At 48.7% G+C, this 24,999-nt stretch overlaps 1 protein-coding gene across 1 annotated transcript; it reads right to left on the reverse strand.

Annotated features, from left to right (window-relative positions):
- Nucleotides 1-3,284: 3,284 nt before the first annotated feature.
- ccdc69 (coiled-coil domain containing 69) lies at nucleotides 3,285-24,043 on the reverse strand. Its single transcript, XM_023959421.1, has 9 exons — nucleotides 23,897-24,043; nucleotides 16,476-16,527; nucleotides 7,400-7,578; nucleotides 7,231-7,318; nucleotides 6,238-6,311; nucleotides 5,362-5,463; nucleotides 5,169-5,288; nucleotides 5,000-5,097; nucleotides 3,285-4,868 (listed from the first exon to the last, which is right to left on the reverse strand). Exons 1-9 carry the CDS (start codon nucleotides 23,915-23,917, stop codon nucleotides 4,700-4,702), a joined length of 903 nt encoding a protein of 300 aa, XP_023815189.1. The 5' UTR covers nucleotides 23,918-24,043; the 3' UTR covers nucleotides 3,285-4,699.
- Nucleotides 24,044-24,999: the final 956 nt, after the last annotated feature.

Below are 24,999 nucleotides of genomic sequence, written 5' to 3' on the forward strand. Positions count from 1 at the left end.
TGCACTTAACCCACACACATGCACTAAACACACACACATGCACTAAACACACACATGCTCTAAACACACACATGCTCTAAACACACACACACACGTGCACTAAACACACACACACATGCACTAAACACACACACATGCACTAAACCCACACACATGTACTAAACACACACACATGCACTAAACACACAGACACACATGCACTAAACACACATGCACTAAACACACACTCACACATGCACTAAACACACACATGCACTAAACACACACACACACACACACACACACACATGCACTAAACACACACTCACACATGCACTAAACGTACACTCACACATGCACCTAACACACACACTCACATGCACTAAACGTACACTCACACATGCACCTAACACACACACTCACATGCACTAAACACACACACTCACATGCACTAAACACACACATGCACTAAACACACACACACACACACACATGCACTAAACACACACACACATGCACTAAACACACACTCACACATGCACTAAACACACACTCACACATGCACCTAACACACACACTCACATGCACTAAACACACACACACATGCAGTAAACACACACATGCATTAAACACACACACACACATGAACTAAACACACACATACATGCATACACACTTCACACACACACGTGTTTGTCATTTATATTCTCAGTTTTTGTTGTTTTTCTTTCTATTCATAACTGTAATGGGGGGGGGTCCTAACAGCTGTTTTTATTTGTTTATTTTTAGGGGCATGTTTGTTTGATTGACAGGTGAGGGGATCCATGGATACTTTTCCACCACTTGATGATTATTGGAGGAAACATTCAAAGATGACCATCTTTGTAGTTTTAATGTATTAACCATCTTGTTAAACGGAGGCTGAAACATCATCACACAGAACAGCAGCCATCTTATCGTCTTGGGCTGGAGGCCTGGGGGGTGGGGGGGCGTGGATGCTTCCTCAGCATTGAAAGGTTCTGAGGAAGCAGAATCCCCACAGCAGGGGGCGCTGTTCCACAGAGGGCCCGGTGTTGCAGCAGGCCTGACTCTCATGCAGACCGGACTTTGGTCCCGTCAGACCCAGAACGGCCCGACCCAGCAGAGCTTCGGTAACAAATGTCGGTCCATTCAGGAGCTTCTAATTGTGGCAGCAGAAGCCACTCAGAGCCCCCCCCCTCCAGCTTCAATGGGCTGCCCCTCAAAGGCGGCAGTGAGCTGACCCCCCCCCCCCCACACACACACACACACACATGTTAATCGGCCTGTCTGGCAGATTTGGATCCTTTGATTCCAGGCGCCATTAGCGTCTATTAGTTTAACCTCCAGCGCTCCAACGCCGCCTCTGAAAGGAGGAATTCAGCAGCTTTCATTGTGATTTCGAGTTCAAGTGGTGTGATTGTCCTGCAGCCCAGAGACCCGCAGAAATGCTGCTCAGCAGAACCAGACTCACACCCCTGGAAGGTCCGGATTCAGTCCCCACCACAGCACTGAAACTGTGGTTTGAATCCTATTTATCCCATAGGTACCAGTTAAATGGACAGTCCTCTCAGTGCACTCGAGTCAACTATGGAGTCCCACAGGGCTCAGTCTTGGGACCGATCCTGTTTACGCTTTATATGTTACCCCTAGGAAACATAATCAGGAAACACAGCATTAATTTTCATTGTTATGCCGACGATACGCAGTTGTATTTATCCATGAAGCCTGACCAGAATGACCAGATAGAGAAACTGAACGCCTGCATCAGTGACATCAAGACCTGGATGACAATTAATTACCTCCTCTTGAACCCAGAAAAAACTGAGGTCATTATACTTGGTCCTAAAAACCTCAGAGATGCTCTGTCTGATCAGATAGTCTCCCTGGATGGTGTAAGTATAGCCCCCAATTCCACAGTTAGAAACCTTGGGGTTTTACTTGACCAGGATTTATCATTTAAGGCTCACATATCTCAGGCATAAGGGCTGCACGGTGGTGCAATGGTTAGCGCTCTTGTGAGACAAAAGCGCTAACCCCTCGCCCCTGGTTCAAGTCCCGGCTGGGGGACAGGAACCAGAACAACAATGGGGGACCTTTCTGTGTGGAGTTTGCATGTTCTCCCCCGTGCAGCGGTGGGTTTTCTCTGGGGTCTCCGGCTTCCTCCCACCATCCAATAACATGCTCATAGGTTAATTGTTTAATATAAATTGTCCATAGGTGTGATTGTGAGAGTGCGTGGGTGTGGACACTCCACCCTGTGACAGACTGGTAACCTGTCCACGGTGTCCCCTGCCTTCACCCACAAATGACCGGGATAGGCTCCAGCAGCCCCGTGACCCAGAAAGGGACAAAAAGATGAATGAATGATAAATTAATATCTCAGGCGTGTAAAATGCATTTTTCATCTGTGCAATATAAGTTCCTGCTCATTTAGACAGCAGTCAGTCCTCAGCTCCATGTTGTGTTGTTGGTGATGTTTGTTTACATCCTCAGAACGGAGTACCGGACGGGTCAGCGACTGGAAAACATCCCAAAGTCCTGGAGTCAAATTTCACATCTATTTTGGAGAAAAATGTTTGTGACGATGAAACGTTCAACTGAAATGTCCAGGAAACAAACGTTCAGGACGCATGCAGGCCTGACAGACCAGTTTAATGTCAAGACTGGTTTCCATGGGAACCATGACCCCCACCCTCCCCCCCATAAGACATAAATGAGGGGGCTTCAGGTGTAACCCTTGTGCTATCCTGTGACCCCCCTTCCATTGAGGTGTTCTCCCTACCATGATAAAGGTGGATAAAGGTGGAAAGATTTCATGTAATCCATGGACACCAGTGAAGATCACAAATCATTGAAGAAAAAAGGTTCAGACCACTGTCTAGTGGGTCTAGATGACCCACCTCCCAACGCTAAAGTGTCTAGGATAGCACAAGGGTTACAACCACCTGGTGAACACTGCCCCACAGCGGCGGACCACAGGCTCATAAAATGACGGAAAACGGAACCAGGGAGACACCAGCTGTCTTCTCCCGCCACCTACTGGCCACTTCTGGTATTAAACCTCTCAGATGCTTCCGTTCAAAACGAAAAGGGTTTGATTAGTGATCAGATGATTTCAATTCAACTGATGATGTCGATTTTATTTGTTAACTTATGTTTATGGCTGTTCTGACAGTTAACCTGGGTCGGGTCTGGCTGGACCCCGGATGGGGGGGCAGCATTGCAGCCACATGGCGCGCTGTCCAGTGGTGAACGTCACATTCACCCAAACATGACGACAACAATCACATATTTACAGTTTTTATTTGGTAAAACCAAAAATCAACACGATGGCGAAAAACGGCTGAACTTTTCTCCGTCAAGAAATCCAAAACATTTAAAGAAAAAACTCAGTCGACTGTGAGGACGAGACGAAATACTGGTTCTGGTCAGTTCTGCTGGAAAGTGCAGGTGCGTAACACCGGACCTGAGGAGCTGAACTCCACTGGGTTTCAGACGTTTGTAAAAGGCAAAAGTTGGGATTTGAGTCCTGAAGTAAACCGTAAAGAAGCTGCTTCTGCGTTTGCAGCAGCAGAACCAGCATTTGGCACCAACATGGTTCTTAATGTGCAAACCGAGGCCAGCTCTGCCACAGATCAGCAATCACATCAGCAATCACATCAGCAACGATCAGTGCTGTCATTACTGGAGGGATGGAGATCTGATGCTTCTCTATGATGATCTGTTTCCATGGAAACAACCTCCGTCACGCGTCCGTTAGAACTTACTTGAATGAACAAAGCCTGATGACATCACAGCAGATCTTCCTCCCCGCTCACATGGGATCGCCCTGAACCCTGAATGGTTTCTTCCAGGAGAGGTGTCGGCCCGTTCAGTCACCTCCAGGTAAACAGGTGAGCACAGGTGTGTTTGGTGGAGGGAGGGAAGATGCTCATGAGCAGAACCTGCAGTGATGCTGCTTCAAACTACAGATGTTGATGGTTCCAACCCGGAGCCGAGAACGGAGCCAGAGAACCAAAGAAAGGCAGGAGAACTGACCAGGTCATATTTGACCCGCGGACCCAAACGAGGAAATCACAAAACCACCGTTTGGATGAATTCAACGCTAGCAGCCGTAAAACAAACATCTTTGGCTTTTAGAGAAGATGACCAGAACCGTCTGCAGGTCTGCTCGTTACAGAGGTTCTGCTCCCTCCTCAGGAGACCGTCAGCGTCATGGAACCTGCAGAACAGAACCACGATCTGCAGATGAAAAAGCAGCTGAAGGACACGGACCGTGAGGAGAACCGTCTACAGGGAGAAGCCGCTGGAGAACGCCAAAACTAGACAAGAACTTCAAGCATCAGTCAGGAAATGACGCTTGGAGGCCCATCAGAAGTTCTTCATGAAGGAACCATCAGAGAAACTGTGTTCCGGACGGCGGCTGCACCGGATGATCCACTCACTTTTGTGTCACTTTCGTGTTGCCACGGCAACAGCCGTCTGCCGTCATTGTCTTCAGATGATGCCGTGGGTTTGATGGCCGTGCCGACGTTTCGGGAGCTAAAGCTCCAAAGACCTGAAGCGCTGAATGAACCCCCCTCCCCCACCCGCCCCAGCTGAGAAGAACAGACGCAGTTCAGTTGGTCAGCTTCAGACCCGAGTCCGCATGGCTCCGGCTCAGCGGCCGGGCCTGACCCGAGCCGCGGTGGGAGCCAGGTCACCGGGGGGCGATCTCCTGCATCATGGCGGGCAGGTGGATGCTGGGACACGACTCTCGATGTCTCAGCTTGAACACCAGCTGCTCCTTTTCCTGAGAGAGCGTCTGGTTGACCGTCATCTGCCTCTCCAGCGCCCCCTTCAGGTCCAGCTGCTCCTTGGTCAGCTGCCTGCGGAGCAGAAGTGGAGGTGGAGTTACTCTCCTGGAGGAGTTCCTGTGCTCCTCAGGAGTCTGAGGGAAACATTTGGTCTGGAGAACGCCACCAAAGCAGAACCACAAAACCAACTCAGAACCACGTACTGAATGAGGGTCTGGCAGTTGTCGATCCGCACCGTCAGGTCCTCGTTCTGCTGCAGAGCGTGGACCAGCTGGTCCTCCAGAGACTGGTTCTTCTCCATCTGGAGACCAGGAGGCAGGGCTCAGGAGGAGGAAGGTGTGAGGAGCAAAGCTGGGAGAAGCGGGAACGTACCAGGTGGTTCATCTGCTGCAGCTTCCTGCTCTGCTCCTGCACGCGCGCGCTCTTCATCTCTATCACAAACAGCAGCGACTCCTGCTCAGACTCCCAGAATGCACCTGGGCTGCCGCGCTCCTGGACAGGCACAGGAGAAACGCTGAAGCATCTTCACTTACGGAGCCTGTAGGTCCAGAAAAGGCTCCCTCACCTGGAGGTTCCTCTGGAGATCCTTCTTGAAGGTGGACTCTTCCACGCGGGTCTTCAGCTGGTTGTAGACCTGCAGCTCCGCCTCCAGCTCCAACACTCGACCCTGCAGCCACACCAGAACCGTGAAATCAGGTCAGGTTCTGACCACTGAGGACCGCGAAGGTCAGAATGTGCTGGGATGTGTCGTCTGAAAGCGCAGAGGGTCGAGGACCATCTCAGCGGCTGTCTGGGACCGAGTCCAGACCTGCAGAGATGGATCCCTCACAGCCGGAAGTCTGTTCAGGGTTCAAAACCCTCTTCCTCTCAAAACTCAGAGGTTCTGTCTGCTGAGAGCTTCAGCTGGAGATCATCAACCTTACAGTCTCCACAGCTCATGAAGAAGATGAGGGAGGAAGCATCAGAGCTGCTGTCCTCCGAGTCCAGGTCCATCCAGACCATCTCCCTCATCTTCATCATCATCGGTGGACCTGTAACCCTTCCAGTGAGGAAGAACTTTAGAGAAGTTTGGGTTTGGGCAGAAGAATTTTCTGAAGTTCCTTTCCATCAGAGGGTTTTCCAGATGTTCCTCTGGAACCTGGAGATGATCAAAGCTTCTGTTGGATCAGGAAGAACCTTCATCCTCTCTGTAGATGTTTCAGATGATGGATCTGACCCGACCCGACCGGTCTCCAAAGGTTTTCCTCTGAACAAAGGTCTTTCAGTCTGAATCTGAGGAAGGATCTGGAGAGTCCAGCTGCTACGAGGCAGATTAGGAGATCAATCCCAGCGGTTCCACGAACCCGAGCTCCGAGTGGCAGAACTTTAGGCTGCGTTTGACCCAAACCCCTTCAGGGAGAACTGAAGCTCAGAGAACTTGGATGTTGGTGGACGCGTTTACCTTCAGGACACTCTGGTCTGCGTGGAACTTCTCGGTCAGTCGGGTTTGGTCCTGTTGGTGTTTGTTCTGCAGCTCTGCAGGAAACAGAATCAGAATCAGTCGGTTCTGTTGTTCCTCCATCAGAACATCTGCAGAAAAGCAGATTGAAGGGTGGATCCGCTGTTCAGAGGAGAGGAGAACAGCAGAACGTCACGCATCAAAAGAAAATGAACCCGACTCCGTCCAGTGAGGTCTAAACCAGGGGGCGGGGCTAGAAGATTCTACATGGGGGGCAGGAGGAGGGCAGAAGACTTTGGAAGGGTGGCAACACACCAGAGTGGAAGACCATCAAAATAGAAAGGATGAAAAAAAGTTTCTAAGCAATTTATTATTGTTGTTTTAATTCCATTTTAAATATTTATTGTCATTTTTGCAATCCCTACAGAAGGGGGGGCAAACTTTTTTGTGTGGTTGGGGGGGGGGGGGGGGTCCGCCCCTGGTCTAAATACTGAAATCATGATTCAATAATTAATCAGATGTTTAGTTATAATTAATTTAACGTCAATAAGATTAACTCGTTAAAGGAAAACCTTCATTTTCCACAGCTGGGGGGTGCAAGAGAACTTCAAAAACACTTCAAAGGAGATGAAAGTTAAAGTACATCCTAGCCACGCCCCCATCCCTTCATGTTTGTTAATTATAGACTGAAATGAAACAAAAAAAGACTAAAGAAAGCAAAAAACATCCAGTGGTTGAGTAAAAAGGTCTACGTTTGTGTTTTTGTACTCGACGCCACAATTCTGAACCAGAACCGGTCCGTAAGTTCCACCCCTGAACCGAACCAAAGTGAACCAAAACAAAAACATGACCCAAAAATGGAGATTTGACCCAAATGATGAAGAATGTCTGTTGATGCATCCCCACTAAATGTGAACGTCCAACAAAATGTTGGGTTTACACGGACAGAGACGACCTCGGGAGAAAGAACCTTCGGGTTTGGTTTTGGACTGGTACCTTGGACTCGCCTCTCGTGCTCCTCAGCAGCACAGGTGCTCTTCTGCTCATGGAGGACGTTCAGGTCGGCCGCCGTCTCCGCCTTCACCTGCAGGTCGGTGACAAGAACATCAATCTGAGATCAGCTGATGCGCTCACGCTGCGAAGACAACAAACTGGCCACGCCCACCTTGTCGAGGATGCTCAGCACTAGAGCGCACACTTCCTCATCGGTGTGCTGTCTCAGTAGCTCCGCCCTCCCCGAGCTCCCATTGGCCGAAAGCACTTCCTTTAAAATCTTCAGCTGCCACTCAAAGCGCTCCAGCTGCTTCTCCAGACAAACGTCCGGATGAGCCGACGCCCACCGACCTGCAGAGACACGCCCCCGTCAGCGCCGATCTGAGCCCGCCCCCAAACGCACCGAACCGGTGGTAATGCAGAAACACACACATGCCTAAACACACAAAAACGCTCAGAAAGAACTACACCCACAGAAACACACACACAGACACACCCAAACCTTTGGACAATCTCTGCAGGTTGTTTATGTTCATCTTAAATCTGAAAAAATAAAAACTTTTTTTTCATCCGAGAGAAAAACTTGAAAATCTGGGATTCACCTCACAGAAACCTACACTTTCTTATTTTTATAAGTAACCCAGAGCGGGGGATGAGGGGCGAGTCTGAACGGGTCTGGAGGTAAACAAATTCAGTATTATTCAGGAATGTGTGTGTGTGTGGGGGGGGGGGGGGGGGGTGACAGCAAAACATCCGAATCCTTGAAAAATGTCAGAGTTCACCTTTCAGCCAAAAAAACAAGATAATCAGATTATGGAGTGAACACCCCCCACCCATGAAAATTCTTAGCGTTGGTAAAAACCAAATAAAACGTTTGATCATTTTCAGATCCTTAACCTCCTCAAACATGAACTTTGTGTTCATGGCAACGGCACAAAGTATGAGTTACACATCATAAGAAAAATCAAAGAAACTGAACAGGAGTTTGACAAACAAATTATGAAACCAAACATTTCATTACAACCAGAAAATCGGATCCACCAGATCACATCTGAGTTTCAGTCTACAGATCCACCAGATCACATCTCAAATTAGGTCTGCAACGAGGTCACTTGGCTTAATCGGGGGTTGGATCGTTGACACCCATTTCCTGTGACGTCATTTCCGGGTGAGCGTTTTCCAGTGTTAGTCGTGTTTGACCGCTGCTCTCTTCTTTGGCATTAGCCTGACTACTATTGCTTACTCTAAGGGTTATCTGGGTTAATATTCACATCTAGTACCTTTTATTAGCGAATTCACCACTGTTAAACCGCTTGCTGTTCACTTTTCTCATTTTGCTAAATAAACCACTTCTCTTTACCTAAACACTACTAGCCTTAGCTAACCTAGCATTGCCACCACTCCTTCCGCCTCTCCTCCTCTCTCCTGCCCCATGTGCCATATGTTTAGTGACGATCCTGCCTCCTTTAGTGAAGATAGGGGTAGGTGTGTTAAGTGTAGTCTTGTGTTAGACTTGGAGGCCAAGCTGGAGCAGTTAGAAGCGCGGCTCCGCACAGTGGAAGCTAAGCCGGCTAGCCAGGTCGTTACTCGTAGCGCGGGCCGCGCTACCAGGGCTAACTTAGCTAGCACCCCAGCGCCCTCCCAACAGCCGGGAGACAGTCAGGGGTTTGTACCGGTTGGGAGGAAACATAGTGCTAAACGCAAAAACTTAGAGCACCCGAGACTCCACGTTAGTAATAGGTTCTCCCCCCTCAGCGACACACCCGCTGAACACTCAACTCTGGTTATAGGCTCTTCTGAAGTTAGAAACGTGGAGCTCCCAGCGGCTACTGTCAGGTGTTATCCGGGGGCCAGAGTTGGTGACATCGAGGGGAACCTTAGGATGTTAGCTCAGAGTAAGTCCAGGTTCCGTCGAGTCGTGATTCACGCAGGCGGTAATGATGCCCGACGGAGACAGTCAGAGGTGGTTAAGTTAAACGTAACTTCGGTGTGTAAACTGGCTAAGACGATGTCCGACACTGTAATTTTCTCTGGTCCCCTGCCGAACTTAGTCAGTGATGAAATGTACAGCCGCTTTTCATCATTTAACCGCTGGCTTTCTAGATGGTGCCCAGAAAACGGCGTTGGTTTTGTGGATAACTGGAGCGCGTTTTGGGGGAAGCCCGGTCTCATGCGGAGAGACGGCGTCCATCCCACCCGGGACGGTGCCGCTTTTCTTTCTAGAAACATTTCTGCTAGCCTTAGTCTGTTAACCTGACAACACAGAGACGAGACCCGGGCGCAGAGCAGCAGTGTAAAACGCTCCTCTGAGCCTCCCTTAGGGTTAGTGCCGGTGCAAAACCCATGCAGGGAAAGTCAAGCAGGTCCGAGCTTTAGCTTATGTGCTGAAAGACAAATGAAAGGAGCGCGTCATAGAAACCTTACAGTGACAGACAGCAGTTCTCACAAGCAGAATTATGATGTAATTAAATGTGGTTTATTAAACATTAGATCCATTTCCTCAAAGTTCCTCTTAGTCAACGAGTTAATTACTGATAAAAACCTTAGTCTTTTAGCCTTAACAGAAACTTGGCTCCATCAGGATGACTATGTTAGATTGAATGAAGCAACCCCCCCCACTTATGCTAACTATCAGAAATCCAGGATTTCAGGGAAAGGAGGTGGTTTGGCAGTAATATCACAGTCTAGCTTACTTCTCAGCCCTAAAGTTAAAAATGCTTATAATTCATTTGAAAGCATCATATTGTCTATAAATCACCCAAACAGGAAGACTCGAAAACCTGTTTTACTCATAATTATTTATCGCCCCCCCGACCCATATTCAGAATTTTTAACTGAGTTTTCCGACTTCCTATCGACTATTGTCTTAGATTCTGATCAAATTATAATATTAGGGGATTTTAATATCCATGTTGATGACCCCAGTGACTGCCTAGGAAAGGCTTTTGCAGCTTTATTAGATGATGTTGGTTTCACCCAAAGTGTGAATGAACCCACTCACTGTCATAAGCACACCCTGGACCTTGTTCTAACCCATGGGATAGAGATCAGCCAGCTGAGTGTCCTTCCTCTTAACCCCATCATTTCTGATCACTTTCTGATTACCTTCCAGTTTACACTGGAACATCCTTCTGCCCCAGTGAATAAGAAACAGCTTAGAAGAACCTTAACTGACCGTTCTGTGTCTGAGTTTAAACACACAGTTCAGCCAGTACTTAGTGATATTCTGAGAAAATACTCTGAGACCAGCTCCCATAGTATCAGTCCTAGTATAAATGACCACTTTGTTAATGATGCCTTACAAGCCCTCAGGAGTACACTCCATGTTGTTGCCCCCTTGAAACCTAAGTTCGTCAGACAAAACCGAGTAGCACCGTGGTTTAACGCTGAAACTCGTTCTCTTAAACAAGAAACCCGTAAGTTGGAAAGAGAATGGCGCCGCTCCGGTTCAGAGCAGTCTCTGGATATCTGGAAACATAGCCTATTAAATTATAAAAAAGCTCTGCGTAGAGCTAGAAGCCAGTACTATTCAACCTTAATATCAGAGAATGGAAACAACCCAAGATTTCTTTTTAGCACTATTGCTAAATTAACTCGCAGTCAGAGCTCAGTAGAACCACATGTTCCTGTTTCTCTCAGCTCTGATGATTTTCTTACATTTTTCGACAGTAAAATCTCAAATATTAGACATAAGTTAAATCAAGTTATTCCTACTATCAGCCCAGAACAGGCTGAAGCGGTAGAAATGGAAGCATCCATAGAAACCTCTGTAACATTAGACTGCTTCACTGCTGTGGATCAAGCGGAAATAACATCAATTATTACGTCCTCCAAATCCTCAACGTGTCTGTTAGACCCAATTCCCACTAGACTTTTTAAAGAAACTTTTCCCCTAATTAATGATCCCATATTAACAATGATAAATGCCTCTCTGGAAACGGGTTACGTGCCACAGTCTTTTAAATATGCAGTTGTTAAACCTCTTCTGAAAAAGCCCAGTTTGGATCCTAGCATCTTGGCCAACTATAGACCGATATCAAACCTGCCCTTTATTTCTAAAATCCTAGAAAGAGTTGTAGTTAAGCAGCTTTACTGCCACCTACAGGACAACAGCCACTTTGAAGACTTTCAGTCGGGGTTTAGACCCCACCACAGTACGGAAACTGCACTAGTTAGAGTCTCTAATGACTTGTTACTGGCCTCAGAAAAGGGACTACTTTCTATTCTGGTCCTGTTGGACCTCAGTGCAGCCTTTGACACTATCGACCACGGTATTTTACTCCATAGATTAGAGCAGGACATAGGGATCAGAGGATCTGCTCTCCAGTGGTTTAAATCCTATCTGTCCCATAGGTATCAGTTCATTAATGTAAATGGACATTCCTCTCAGTGCACTCAAGTTAACTATGGAGTCCCACAGGGCTCAGTCTTAGGACCAATGCTGTTTACGCTTTATATGCTACCTAGGGTTGGGCGATGTCCCCTAAATTGGCCGTTGACGATGTTTGCTGTCAACCATCGGGATGGACGATGATATCGTCCGGGGGGGGGGCTATTTTTAAAATTTTCGTTCTTATATAATTGCTATTCGTTATTTTACTTTATTACTTTCTTTATTTTATTTCCCAATTAATGACTCATCCGCGATGATCCAATATAAACTGAGGGAAGTGACTTTAACAAAAAAAGTAACAAACAAAATAGAAAAGTGGTCCGCTCCTGCACTTAATTAGTGAAGTGGACCGGCGGAGCGCGGACTTACAGCTTTGTGTTTGATGGGAAGGGGGGGGGGGTGCTCTGTTACATGAGCGCTATGTGTGGGAGATTTAAGACTGCGATCCGTCCCGCAGCTCTAGGGGTACGAGCTACCGAACTCAGGACCGGGTCTAAATGTGTGTGTCTGAGCACAGCTCAGATCGTCAGCACACACACAGCGCTTTGGGGCGTTGTAAGCTTTAAAGCAGAAATGTCGCTCAGTCCTTAGAAACCGTTGAAACAATCACGTGGATTTGTGTTTCCAGTCGTGTCCCGACTAAATAAAGGCTGATGTTATCCCCAAATGTTTACGTGCAGCCAGGATCCAGATTGCAGCGCCTCCCAAAGCTAATGTTGTTAGCCCGTGTTAGCATACTGCTAATCCTGGCTTCTTTCCGGCTCCGTTCAGAAAAAGCACTGACCACACGGATTAAAATTCAAATGATGAGCGAACAGGTGTTTCATAATAACCGTAACATTATTAAAAGAATGTTTAGAAGATCGTCTCGTATATTACCGAGCTGACATGTCAATGTATATAGCTGCTCGGCGCTGTTTAACATTGTTTTGTATTGAATTGTTACATTCAATAAAGTTTGAAAAAAAAAATAACCGCTCGGCGGAACTCACATCCTCTTCCGGTTTTTAAACCCTACTGCGCGTGTGCGAATGATTTATTCCGACAGAAAGTGTGACCTTAGTGAACGTTTGTTATATTCTGAAAACATTTTTCTGGGCCCATCTACACGGTTGGATTGTAATCCGACCATTGATCCCATCAAGATATTTTTCACATGTAACCGCGGCTTATGACGTCGACTCGCAGCGTGGCGGGGGCGTGGCATCACGATGGTGTCTCTCCATCGGGATGTCACTCACCCATCACGATGGACGATGGTATCGTCCATCGGCACAACCCTAATGCTACCCCATGAAACATAATCAGGAAACACAGCATTAATTTTCATTGTTATGCACATGATATTATGGTTGGGCAATGTCCCTTAAATTGGCAGTTGACAATGTTTGCAGTAAACCATCGGGATGGATGATGATATCGTTGTTGTATAATTATTATTCGTTATTTCACTTTATTATTTTATTTTATTTCCCAACTAATGACTCATTCGCGGTGATCCAGTATAAACTGAGGGAAGTGACTTTAACAAAAAAATAGAATTAGAAAAGAAGTAGTCCGCTCCTCCCGCACTAAGTCAGGTGGACCGGTGGAGCGAGCGACCGTGTCTCTAGCAGAGCAGACGGACTTACAGCTTTGTTTGAGGGGAAGGGAGGATGCTTTGTTACATGTGGGATACTTATAGGCTGATGTTATTCCCACATATTTACGTTCAGCCTAGCTGCAGATTGCAGCATTTCCAGCATGGATTTTATGTTCATCAAAGGCTAAATGTTGTTAGCCCGTGTTAGCATCCTGCTACACGGGCTTCTTTCCGGCTCCGTTCTTCAACAGAAAAAGCAGTGACTACACAGATTAAAATTAAAATGATGAAAATCATCAATTATGAAAATGAGGCTTCATGATAACCATAAAAATAATAAAAGCATGTTTAGAAGATCATCTAACATATTACGGAGCTGACATGTCTATGTATGTAGCCGCTCGGCGGAGCTAATTTCCTCTTCCTGTATTTCAAACACTACTGCACATGTGCGAATGATTTATTCCATCCGAAAGTATGACCATGTGAACGTTTGTTATATTCTGAAAAAGTTTTTCTGGTCCCATTTACACGGTTGAATTCTAATCCAACCATTGATCGATCAAGATATTTTGTTCATGTAATCACGGCTTACGGTGTCTCTCCATCGTGATGTCAGTCACCCATCACGATGGACAATGGCATCGTCCATCAGCACAACCCTAGATGTGTTCTATTTATCCATGAAAACTGACCAGAATGAGGATATAGAGAAACTGAACGCCTGCATCAGTGACATCAAGACCTGGATGACAATTAATTACCTCCTCTTGAACCCAGAAAAAACTGAGGTCATTATACTTGGTCCTAAAAACCTCAGAGATGCTCTGTCTGCTCAGATAGTCTCCCTGGATGGTATAAGTATAGCCCCCAATTCCACAGTTAGAAACCTTGGGGTTTTACTTGACCAGGATTTATCATTTAAGGCTCACATATCTCAGGCGTGTAGAACCGCCTTTTTTCACCTGCGGAATATTGCTAAGATCAGAAATCTACTTTCTAAGAGTGATGCTGAAAAACTCATCCATGCATTTGTTACGTCTAGACTGGATTACTGTAACTCCTTGTTAGCAGCGTGTCCTAAGAGTTCCTTAAGAAGTCTCCAGCTTGTTCAGAACGCAGCAGCTAGATTGTTAGCTGGAACCAGCAGAAGAGATCACATCACTCCTGTGTTAGTTTCACTTCACTGGATCCCAGTTGATTCTAGAATCTAGTTCAAGATCCTCCTGTTAACCTATAAGGCCTTACATGGAATGGCCCCGTCCTATATTAAGGACCTCATAGTCCCTTACCATCCAATCAGAACACTGCACTCACTAAATGCAGGACTGCTTGTGGTTCCTAGAATTAATAAAAGTACGGTTGGAGGTAGAGCGTTTAGCCACCAAGCCCCTGTTTTATGGAATAAACTCCCAGCTCATATAAGAGAGGCCGACTCAGTTTCTACATTCAAAGCTAGACTGAAAACATTCCTCTGTGGACAGGATTATTGTCAGACTAGTTAGTATTCAGAGATTATTTAACTTAATGTTAGTTTGTTTAAATTAAACTTAATAACAATAACTATTTGTTTTAAAGGCTGCTAGAAGTTGAAGCTGGGGTAACTATGGTGCTCTGGGGTTCTGTCTTCTTTTCTCATCTACTTCTACCCTTCCTCTCCTCTATTCTTGATCATTATTCATCATTTAGTTCTCCATGCCTCTGTTTGGTGCAGTGATTCATGTATTGTCCCTCTTTTCCTCTTTCCCCTCCTGGGGAGTGGAAGTGCTTCCAGACTCCAGTTGGTTCATCCGTGCTCCAGTTCCTGACCGAGTACCTCGTCTCTGCTCCTGCTCCTACACCTGGCTGTGGTTCCTGTCTCCGGCTCGACTCGCGCCTTTGACTGTCCCCCCAACCACAGCTGGATGAAGCTCGTCTGCTGGACTTTAAATATGTAGTTATAGATTTAGATAAGTTAATTCTTCTCTATGAGTTCTGGTAAATCGCCTGTCCGTCCTGGGGGAGGATCCCTCCTTCATGTGGGCACCCCTGAGGTTTCTTTGTTTTTTCTGGAATCCGTTTATTTTTTGTTTTTCCTTACAGAGAAGGGGGGTCTAAGAGCAAGGAGATGACCAGTTTAGTTTAGTCAGTTTGTTAGTTCATTCTAGTATTTTCATATTGAATTCTATGTATTTATGATCCTTCTGATTTTATCTTTCACTTTTTCAATTAATGATACAAAGCCAATTGAGACGACTGTTGTGAATTTTGGCTAAACAAAAATTGAATTGAATATCCACCAGATCACATTTAAAATCAGGTCTACAGATCCACCAGATCCCATTTGAGAAAAAAATCTACAGATCCACCAGATCACATCTGAAATAAAGTCTGCAGATCCACCAGATTACATTTGAAATAAAGTTGGCGGGTCCACCAGATCACATTTGAAATAAAGTCGGCAGATCCACCCGATCACATTTGAAATTAGGTCCTCAGATCCACCAGATCGCATTTTAAATAACGTCCGCAGATCCACCAAATCACATTTAAAATCAGGTCTGTATATCCACCAAATCACATCTCAAATTAGGTCTGCAGGTCCACCAGATCACATTTGAAATGAGGTTTTCAGATCCACCAGATTACATCTGAAATCAGGTCTACAGATCCACCAAAGCACATCTCAAATTAGGTCTGCAGATGTACCAGATCACATTTGAAATGAGGTTTTCAGATCCACCAGATCAGATTTAAAATAAAGTCTACAGATCCACCAGATCACATTCGAAATGAATTTGGCAGATCCACCAGGAGGTCAAATGTGAAATCAGGTCTGTAGATCCACCAGATCACATTTGATCAGTTGGCTTACCGTTTTAGCAAACATAATCTAAAGTAGGTGAAGATTGAAATGTCAGAAAAGATTACATTAATCCTCAATGTGCCAAATAAAAAATAAATCCAGTCACAAAGAAAAAGATCAAAACCAAAATGAACTAAATTTCGTTTGTAGATCTAAAGTTTTTTTTTCGTTGAGCTTATCAGACGTACAAGACTTTTCTTTTGAAAGTGAGCGTAGAAAACACACTTCCTGGTTGTTTATTGTGAAATAACCTTCTAAGTGAACCAAAGTTGATGTGTTTGGTGTCATTTCTAAAGAACAGACTGATCACCAACAGCAGCAGAGATATTTCATTCTTTAGGAATGTGAGGAAAACAGGAAGTGACATCACTGTGGTCAAAGGCCAGAAAAACCGCCGTCTGAACGATGACGTTTCCGTAGGAACTCACCTTCATCTCTGCGGCTGCTCTGACTCCTCCTCTCTGCTTTCCTGCCTTTCTTCTGTCAACACAGAGAATCAGAAACTGAATATTTGACACTTTCCTACACATGAATGCCCCCCAACTCAACCCCCCCCCCAACCCACCAGAAAAGGAAAAGTTAGTAGAAACCAACAGGAAGTTCTCTCCAAGGCTTTTAAACACATTTGTCGGTTCTGTTGTGATCCAATAAAGAGCTCTGGTATCAGATATCCGACCCCCACCCCCCAAGTGAAAAACATCAATTAACAATCTGAACAAAAAACACTGTTCTAAACGCACAACTCAAAGAAATCAACACAATTTCAGATCTAGAAGATCTAGTTGAGTTATGGCTGGATGGTGAAACTATGACAGTGTGTGTGTGTGTGTGTGTGTGTGTGTGTGTGTGTGTGTGTGTGTGTGTGTGTGTGTGTGTGTGTGTGTGTGTGTGTGTGTGTGTGTGTGTGTGTGTGTGTGTGTGTGTGTGTGTGTGTGTGTGTGTGTGTGTGTGTGTGTGTGTGTGTAGTCGTGTTCGTATCATGTAACGGTTGTTGTTTTCATTCCTGCAGTCATGCGATGTCTGGAACATGTGACAAACACGCTTCAGGATGGAACCGTGTGGAAACGTTCAGGACCGACGCTTTAGCGCCGTTTTCTGCACAACCTCTGCAGGAACACACGTGCACACAAAGTACACAAACATGTACACACACTCTGCTCTAAACACCAACTTATTTTAAACTGTGAGCTGAACCCAGACATATTCCTGCTTCAGCCTCGTAAAAAGAAGCCGCTCTCAGGAGGAGGAGGAGCAGGAGGAGGAGCAGGAGGAGGAGCAGGAGGAGTCCTGGTGGGGCCTCGGCTGTTTTAAAGGCTATAAATCAGAGCTGAGGCTCCGCTTGTCTGAACGTCACGTCGCAGAAATGCTCACCTCACAGCAGAGCGGCTGCAGTGCCCCAATTGGCTAATATTAAGTTCAGGGGGCGTGGCTAAACGTCAGTGGACTGCTGTGGATGGAGCGGTCTCCAGGATGAGGACAGGTTGGAGCAGATCCAGAACAGACGGATGCTCCTCAGGAGGCGTGGTGGTCGTGTTCAGGAACAGATTCTCCTCCACGTCGTTCAGGAAAATCCTTTTCCATCCTAAACTAAACTGGAGTTTTACTGGACTTCTGTGGAGTCAGAACTTCCTTCAGGTCCTTTGACATGAACCCGTTTGATGTTCCTGTTGAAGCGGCGTTCGCTTGATCAGTTTCTTCACGAGTCCTGAGATGTTCCTCTGCACGTCATCTGCAGAAACATCTTCATCTTCCTTCCTTCCTTCCAGCAGGACCTTTGACCCCAGCTTCTCCAAAAACAGGATGAAACATCTCCAGAAGGTCTCCTCAGCTGCAGCCTCCATTTTTGACCTGGCGACCTTTGACCTGCCATCATGCCTTCCTGTGAGGAGTGGAGCCAAAGCTCCTGTCGGTTGGTTGGAGTTCAGACTCTCTAGAAAGAGAAGTTCTCCTCTGGAGGATCCTCGGGGTTCTGGGCTGCAAACCAGCAGCAGAAGTTCTGGGGTGTGGCTCTGTGAAGTCCTCAGGTCCAGACGGGCCTTCTGTCTGGAGGACAGATGTTCCCACCAGTGACATGATGCACGGTCAAACCAGCAGCTAAGTCTGTTAGACCAGATGAAGGTCCAGCAGCCAGACGAGGTCTACATGGAACAGTCCAGACCTGAATCAACCAGGAACAGCTTCAAACCAACAGCTGCTGGAGCTCAATAGACCGTCAAGAGGGTCCTTGACCAGAGTCACGGGGGCTAAAAAAAAAAAAGGAACAGAACCACAGAATCAGGCCTGGATGGAATAAAGTCCGTTTGGGTTCAGAACTTCTCCAAAGATCTGCACCAACGCCTCAATTGAGCCGTTTTACTTTTTCACTCCAGGTTTCAATTCTTTTCTTCTTGTTTGATCAATCAAATGTGAGTAAACCTACAATAAAAAAGCTGCTATACGGCTAGCATGTTTATTTGTCTTTGGTTAGCATTTAGAATTTGGCTCCGCCCACAAACGTCTTTCAGGTTCAGCAGCATTCTTCCTGTTCTTTCTCCTCATCTCTTTAAAAAGCCTCCATGCTCACAATAACAAGAGCTGCAGTTCCTCCAACGACCACTGGAGGCTCCAGGTCCAACTTGAAACGGGTTTGATGACGTCCAAATGTTGGTTTGTTTGTTTGTTTGACATTTGTGTTTGTTTTTTTGTTTGTTTTTTCGTTGTGAATCCTTTTCATCCCTTTTTTGAAACGGAGCAGAATTTGGGTGCCGTCACCTGGATCCCTGGAGAACCCAACAGGCTTGTTCTGGTCTGGTTCTATTTTCTGCAGAAACGTACTTGCGTCATCGTAAGACCTTCAGAACAGCGTTCAATCGCAGCATTCTGGACACACCAACGCCATAAACGGCGCCGCCTTCTCTGTCAGAGGAAACACCTGGAAAGGTGTGAGCCTGAAACAGGAGCCCGGATTCCTGTGAGTCACTCATGACTCGGCATGACTCAGCGTTTGGCTGAGGAACTGCAGACTGTGCTGCGGTCAGACGCTGGGGCATGCGACCGCAGTCTGCTGCTAATCTCAGCTAATCTCAGATTTACTTTGAAGTTACACAACCTGCACACAAACATCACAACGACTGCTCCTCCAACGGCAGCAGCTGCATCCAACCCCGTAGGACCCCGTAGGACCCCCATCCAACCCCGTAGGACCCCCATCCAACCCCCATCCAACCCCCATCCAACCCCGTAGGACCCCCATCCAACCCCATCCAACCCCCATCCAACCCCATAGGACCCCCATCCAACCCCGTAGGACCCCCATCCAACCCCATCCAACCCCCATCCAACCCATAGGACCCCCATCCAACCCCCATCCAACCCCGTAGGACCCTCATCCAACCCCGTAGGACCCCCATCCAACCCCATCCAACCCCGTAGGACCCCCATCCAACCCCCATCCAACCCCATAGGACCCCCATCCAACCCCCATCCAACCCCATAGGACCCCCATCCAACCCCGTAGGACCCCCATCCAACCCCATCCAACCCCCATCCAACCCCGTAGGACCCTCATCCAACCCCGTAGGACCCCCATCCAACCCCATCCAACCCCATAGGACCCCCATCCAACCCCGTAGGACCCTCATCCAACCCCGTAGGACCCCCATCCAACCCCCATCCAACCCCGTAGGACCCCCATCCAACCCCATAGGACCCCCATCCAACCCCATCCAAACCATAGGACCCCCATCCAACCCCGTAGGACCCCCATCCAACCCCCATCCAACCCCGTAGGACCCCCATCCAACCCCGTAGGACCCCCATCCAACCCCCATCCAACCCCGTAGGACCCCCATCCAACCCCGTAGGACCCCCATCCAACCCCCATCCAACCCCATCCAACCCCGTAGGACCCCCATCCAACCGCATCCAACCCCGTAGGACCCCCATCCAACCCCATCCAACCCCGTAGGACCCCCATCCAACCCCGTAGGACCCCCATCCAACCCCGTAGGACCCCCATCCAACCCCATCCAACCCTGTAGGCCCCCCATCCAACCCCATCCAACCCCGTAGGACCCCCATCCAACCCCGTAGGACCCCCATCCAACGCCGTAGGACCCCCATCCAACCCCATCCAACCCCATAGGACCCCCATCCAACCCCATCCAACCCCCATCCAACCCATAGGACCCCCATCCAACCCCCATCCAACCCCGTAGGACCCCCATCCAACCCCGTAGGACCCCCATCCAACCCTGTAGGACCCCCATCCAACCCCATCCAACCCTGTAGGACCCCCATCCAACCCCATCCAACCCCGTAGGACCCCCATCCAACCCCATCCAACCCCGTAGGACCCCCATCCAACCCCGTAGGACCCCCATCCAACCCCGTAGGACCCCCATCCAACCCCATCCAACCCATAGGACCCCCATCCAACCCCCATCCAACCCCGTAGGACCCCCATCCAACCCCGTAGGACCCCCATCCAACCCCCATCCAACCCCGTAGGACCCTCATCCAACCCCGTAGGACCCCCATCCAACCCCATCCAACCCCGTAGGACCCCCATCCAACCCCAATCCAACCCCATTCAACCCCGTAGGACCCCCATCCAACCCCATCCAACCCCGTAGGACCCCCATCCAACCCCGTAGGACCCCCATCCAACCGCATCCAACCCCGTAGGACCCCCATCCAACCCCCATCCAACCCCGTAGGACCCCCATCCAACCCCGTAGGACCCCCATCCAACCCCGTAGGACCCCCATCCAACCGCATCCAACCCCGTAGGACCCCCATCCAACCCCCATCCAACCCCGTAGGACCCCCATCCAACCCTGTAGGACCCCCATCCAACCCCATCCAACCCTGTAGGACCCCCATCCAACCCCATCCAACCCCGTAGGACCCCCATCCAACCCCGTAGGACCCCCATCCAACCCCGTAGGACCCCCATCCAACCCCATCCAACCCTGTAGGACCCCCATCCAACCCCATCCAACCCCGTAGGACCCCCATCCAACCACAGCTTTCACGGATCCTCAGAGACTCACGGGTCGGATGTCCGTCCGGACTCAACCCCGGTCCTTCATCATGATTCAGTGAAGGACATGAGGGAATCACGCCGATTTGAAAATATCAGCCAGATTTTTCTAAATCTAAACTATTTCCAGCAGATTTGGATTCTTTTCTCTATTTTTTAAAGACAATAAATGATTGGAGGCATTTGAAGCTCCTGCAGACGTTTCCACGCCGTTTTTCTTTCATTATTTTAGGGTGCGTCCTGATTGGCTGCCGCCTCTCATGTCACTGCAGAATGGAATCATATTGCAGAGATGATCGTTGTTTTTCAACCTATGAGAGAAAAGTGGGAGGAGTCCTACGGCCTTAAAACATCAATAATTCCTGATTTCACCAGATCCAGCTCACTTTGAGGAACGGACTCCAGCGAAAAAACGAGTGACGACCGTCTCTGTGACGCTTCGACGGTTAAGAATCGCTCTGGAGAAAGACGTGGGAGGAACCAGGGAACGTCCCGGATCAGCTGATGGGACAGGAAACGTCCCGGATCAGCTGATGGGAACAGGAAACGTCCCGAATCAGCAGATGGGAACAGGAGACGTCCCGGATCAGCTGATGGGACAGGAAACGTCCCGGATCAGCTGATGGGAACAGGAGACGTCCCGGATCAGCTGATGGGACAGGAAACGTCCCGGATCAGCTGATGGGAATAGGAGACGTCCCGGATCAGATGATGGGAACAGGAGACGTCCCGGATCAGCTGATGGGAACAGGAAACGTCCCGGATCAGCTGATGGGAACAGGAAACGTCCCGGATCAGCTGATGGGAACAGGAAACGTCCCGGATCAGCTGATGGGAACAGGAAACGTCCCGGATCAGTTGATGGGAACAGGAAACGTCCCGGATCAGCTGATGGGAACAGGAGACGTCCCGGATCAGCTGATGGGAACAGGAGACGTCCCGGATCAGCTGATGGGACAGGAAACGTCCCGGATCAGCTGATGGGACAGGAAACGTCCGGGATCAGCTGATGGGAACAGGAAACGTCCCGGATCAGCTGATGGGAACGGGAGACGTCCCGGATCAGCTGATGGGAACGGGAGACGTCCCGGATCAGATGATGGGAACAGGAAACGTCCCAGATCAGCTGATGGGAACAGGAAACGTCCCGGATCAGCTGATGGGACAGGAAATGTCCCAGGTCAGCTGATGGGATAGGAAACGTCCCGGGTCAGCTGATGGGACAGGAAACGTCCCGGATCAGCTGATGGGACAGGAAATGTCCCAGGTCAGCTGATGGGAACAGGAAACGTCCCGGATCAGCTGATGGGACAGAAGACGTCCCGGATCAGCTGATGGGAACGGGAAACGTCCCGTATCAGCTGATGGGACAGGAAACGTCCCGTATCAGCTGATGGGACAGGAAACGTCCCGAATCAGCTGATGGGAAGAAGAAACGTCCCGGATCAGCTGATGGGAACGGGAAACGTCCCGGATCAGCTGATGGGAACGGGAAACGTCCCGTATCAGCTGATGGGAACAAGAAACGTCCCGGATCAGCTGATGGGAACAGGAAACGTCCCGGATCAGCTGATGGGACAGGAAACGTCCCGGATCAGCTGATGGGAACAAGAAACGTCCCGGATCAGCTGATGGGAACAGGAAACGTCCCGGATCAGCTGATGGGACAGGAAACGTCCCAGATCAGCTGATGGGAATAGGAGACGTCCCGGATCAGCTGATGGGAACAGGAGACGTCAGTTTGGAGCCGTCAACCGTCCTGATGTTTCCGGCTGGATTCTCCTCGGGGCTAAATCTGAATCTGAATCTGCGTTGTTCATCGTGGACTCTGATTGGTTGGGAGGAGCTCACCTGTGTTGCTCAAAGACCGACGTTTCTGCAAACCGGAGGTCCTCGCCGCATTTTTGTTGAACGGAACCATCAGTGGATCTGTGGAGCTAATCAGAACCAGAACAAGAGGAGAACTCTGAAGAACCATCACCATCTGGACATGTTTTCTGCAGAGTCCTCAGAAAACCTGAAGAACCGCCTGCAGGAGGCTGGAACCAACAAAGGAGCTCCAGAACTGTTCCCAGCTCAAGTGTTCAAGTCCAAGAACCGGCTCTGCCGGCGGGCCGCTACACGAACACCAGACTGAACTGCTGCACCACTTCCTGCTTCTGCTCGAACCTTTAGTTCTGCGCTCCCTCACTACTTCCTGTCTCAAACGGACGAGAAAGGTGGCAGAAGAAGAAGACCGCCGTCATCGGCCCGCAGAACCTCCAGAGGTTCTGAGGTTCATCAGGAAGTGGACTTTGGAGCAGACAGGAGGAGGAACGGCTGAGGAGACTGAGACCACAGAGGAGGTGAGACGTTCATGACCTCTGCACCCCCCCCTCCCCCTCCAGACTTCAGCTGATTCAGAACCAAACCAGAACATGGGTCACCTGGTACCGGTTCTAGACCTGATCCGGCTCAGGCTGGGTGACCTTCAGAGGTCCGACCCCGTACCGCCCAGAACCCCCGCGGGGGGGCCTGCAGCTCAACGCAGGACCAGGAGGAACCCGCGTCCAGCTCTGACGCAGCCGGAGGAGCTGCGGGGTCAATTCCCATGACCGACCCGGTGGGTCAAAACCTTCAGAACCGAACTCGAACCAGACACGGGAGGGGGGTTACCGCCAGCAGGTAAGCGGGCCTCCGACGGTGTTCGGGAAGCGGGGGGTGGGGGGGCACAGATTACAAACAGATGCTCGTGACGCCGCTCCTCCGCGGGCCTCCGTTCCTCCCGCGCGCTCCGCAGAGCCGCGGTTCTACCGGAACCGCTCCTCCGGGTCCGGAACTCCTCACCTTACTGTGGCTGCAGCCCATTCCTCCGCCGGCCGCCGCGGGTTCGAGTCCTCCGCCGCCGCTGCGCCGCTCCTCAAACTTTCAAACCGGACCAAAGAAACTCTGACGCTGGGGGCGGAGCTTACTGATGATGCCTTCGAAGACAGTCCGTAACTTTCGGCACCAGTGGGTTTTATTTTTCAATGGAATCACCTCAGAGCTCAGTGATTCCGGGTTCTTCCGTTCTAATGATCCAGGGGAAAAATAAAGAGAACACGAACCGGTTCAGTTCCTCCAGACACGTCCACAAAGGAGCGAGCGGGCCGGGAACGGTTTCCAGTGAACTGACACGAAAATGCTGTTCTGGAAAGATGGGCAAAACACACAGAACAGTGCCGAACAAAATCAACCATAGCAGAACCAGAGACGATCCAAAACAGAACCAGAGCAGAACCCAGACGTCAGAGTTCATAAAACACTTCGATGGAGCTGAAATCACTTCAAATATTAAAGCAGGATGTAAAAACATAAAAGAGACCAAACTTCAAAAACTGGGACTAGAAAGACCAGATCCAAGTCCGAACGGTCTGGTTTCTGCTGAGTACATCCGTCCTTTAGGAATCTGAATGATGAATGTTTCTTTTGAATAAAACTTGTGACTCAAAACTAAAAACTCCAGGACTTCAGAATTTAACTGTATTTTCCGACATCACGTAAAGGCAGCTACATTTCAAACGGACATGCGCAGTGCGCTCTTTTCACTTGAAAAACACGTGATCACTTAAAAATGATCATTTATTGAAGTATTTTTCAGTTAAAAATTAGAAAAGCTGCTTTTATATTTATTTTGTTATCAGATGTCACGTGATTGAAAGAACTTTTAACCTCTTCCGACCTGCGTCCGCGTGCGTGCGTGCGTGCGTGCGTGCGTGCGTGCACATCACATTTTGGGTTCTGCTGCCACAGTTGTCCATTCTGCTTAAGCGGGACTCTGCGGGTGCGTGTGTCCAGGGTTCGATCATTCTGGGCCTCAAAAGCTTCAGAGGTCCAGTTTCTATGATTCAACTTCAGAACATCAGCCGTAGCTGCGTCTACCTGGACAAAAGTCATCAGATTGAACGTCT

This window comes from Oryzias latipes, chromosome 10 (genome assembly GCF_002234675.1).
Source record: "Oryzias latipes chromosome 10, ASM223467v1".
NCBI lineage: Eukaryota > Metazoa > Chordata > Actinopteri > Beloniformes > Adrianichthyidae > Oryzias > Oryzias latipes.

Coding starts and splice junctions, on each gene's coding strand:
- ccdc69 (XM_023959421.1), bottom strand. CDS start 23,917: ATGGGCTGCAGCCACAGTAAG. Junction 7,319..7,399: donor TGCTGAGCATCCTCGACAAG/GTGGGCGTGGCC, acceptor ACCGACCTGCAG/GTGAAGGCGGAGACGGCGGC. Junction 5,289..5,361: donor ATCTCCAGAGGAACCTCCAG/GTGAGGGAGCCT, acceptor GTGCCTGTCCAG/GAGCGCGGCAGCCCAGGTGC.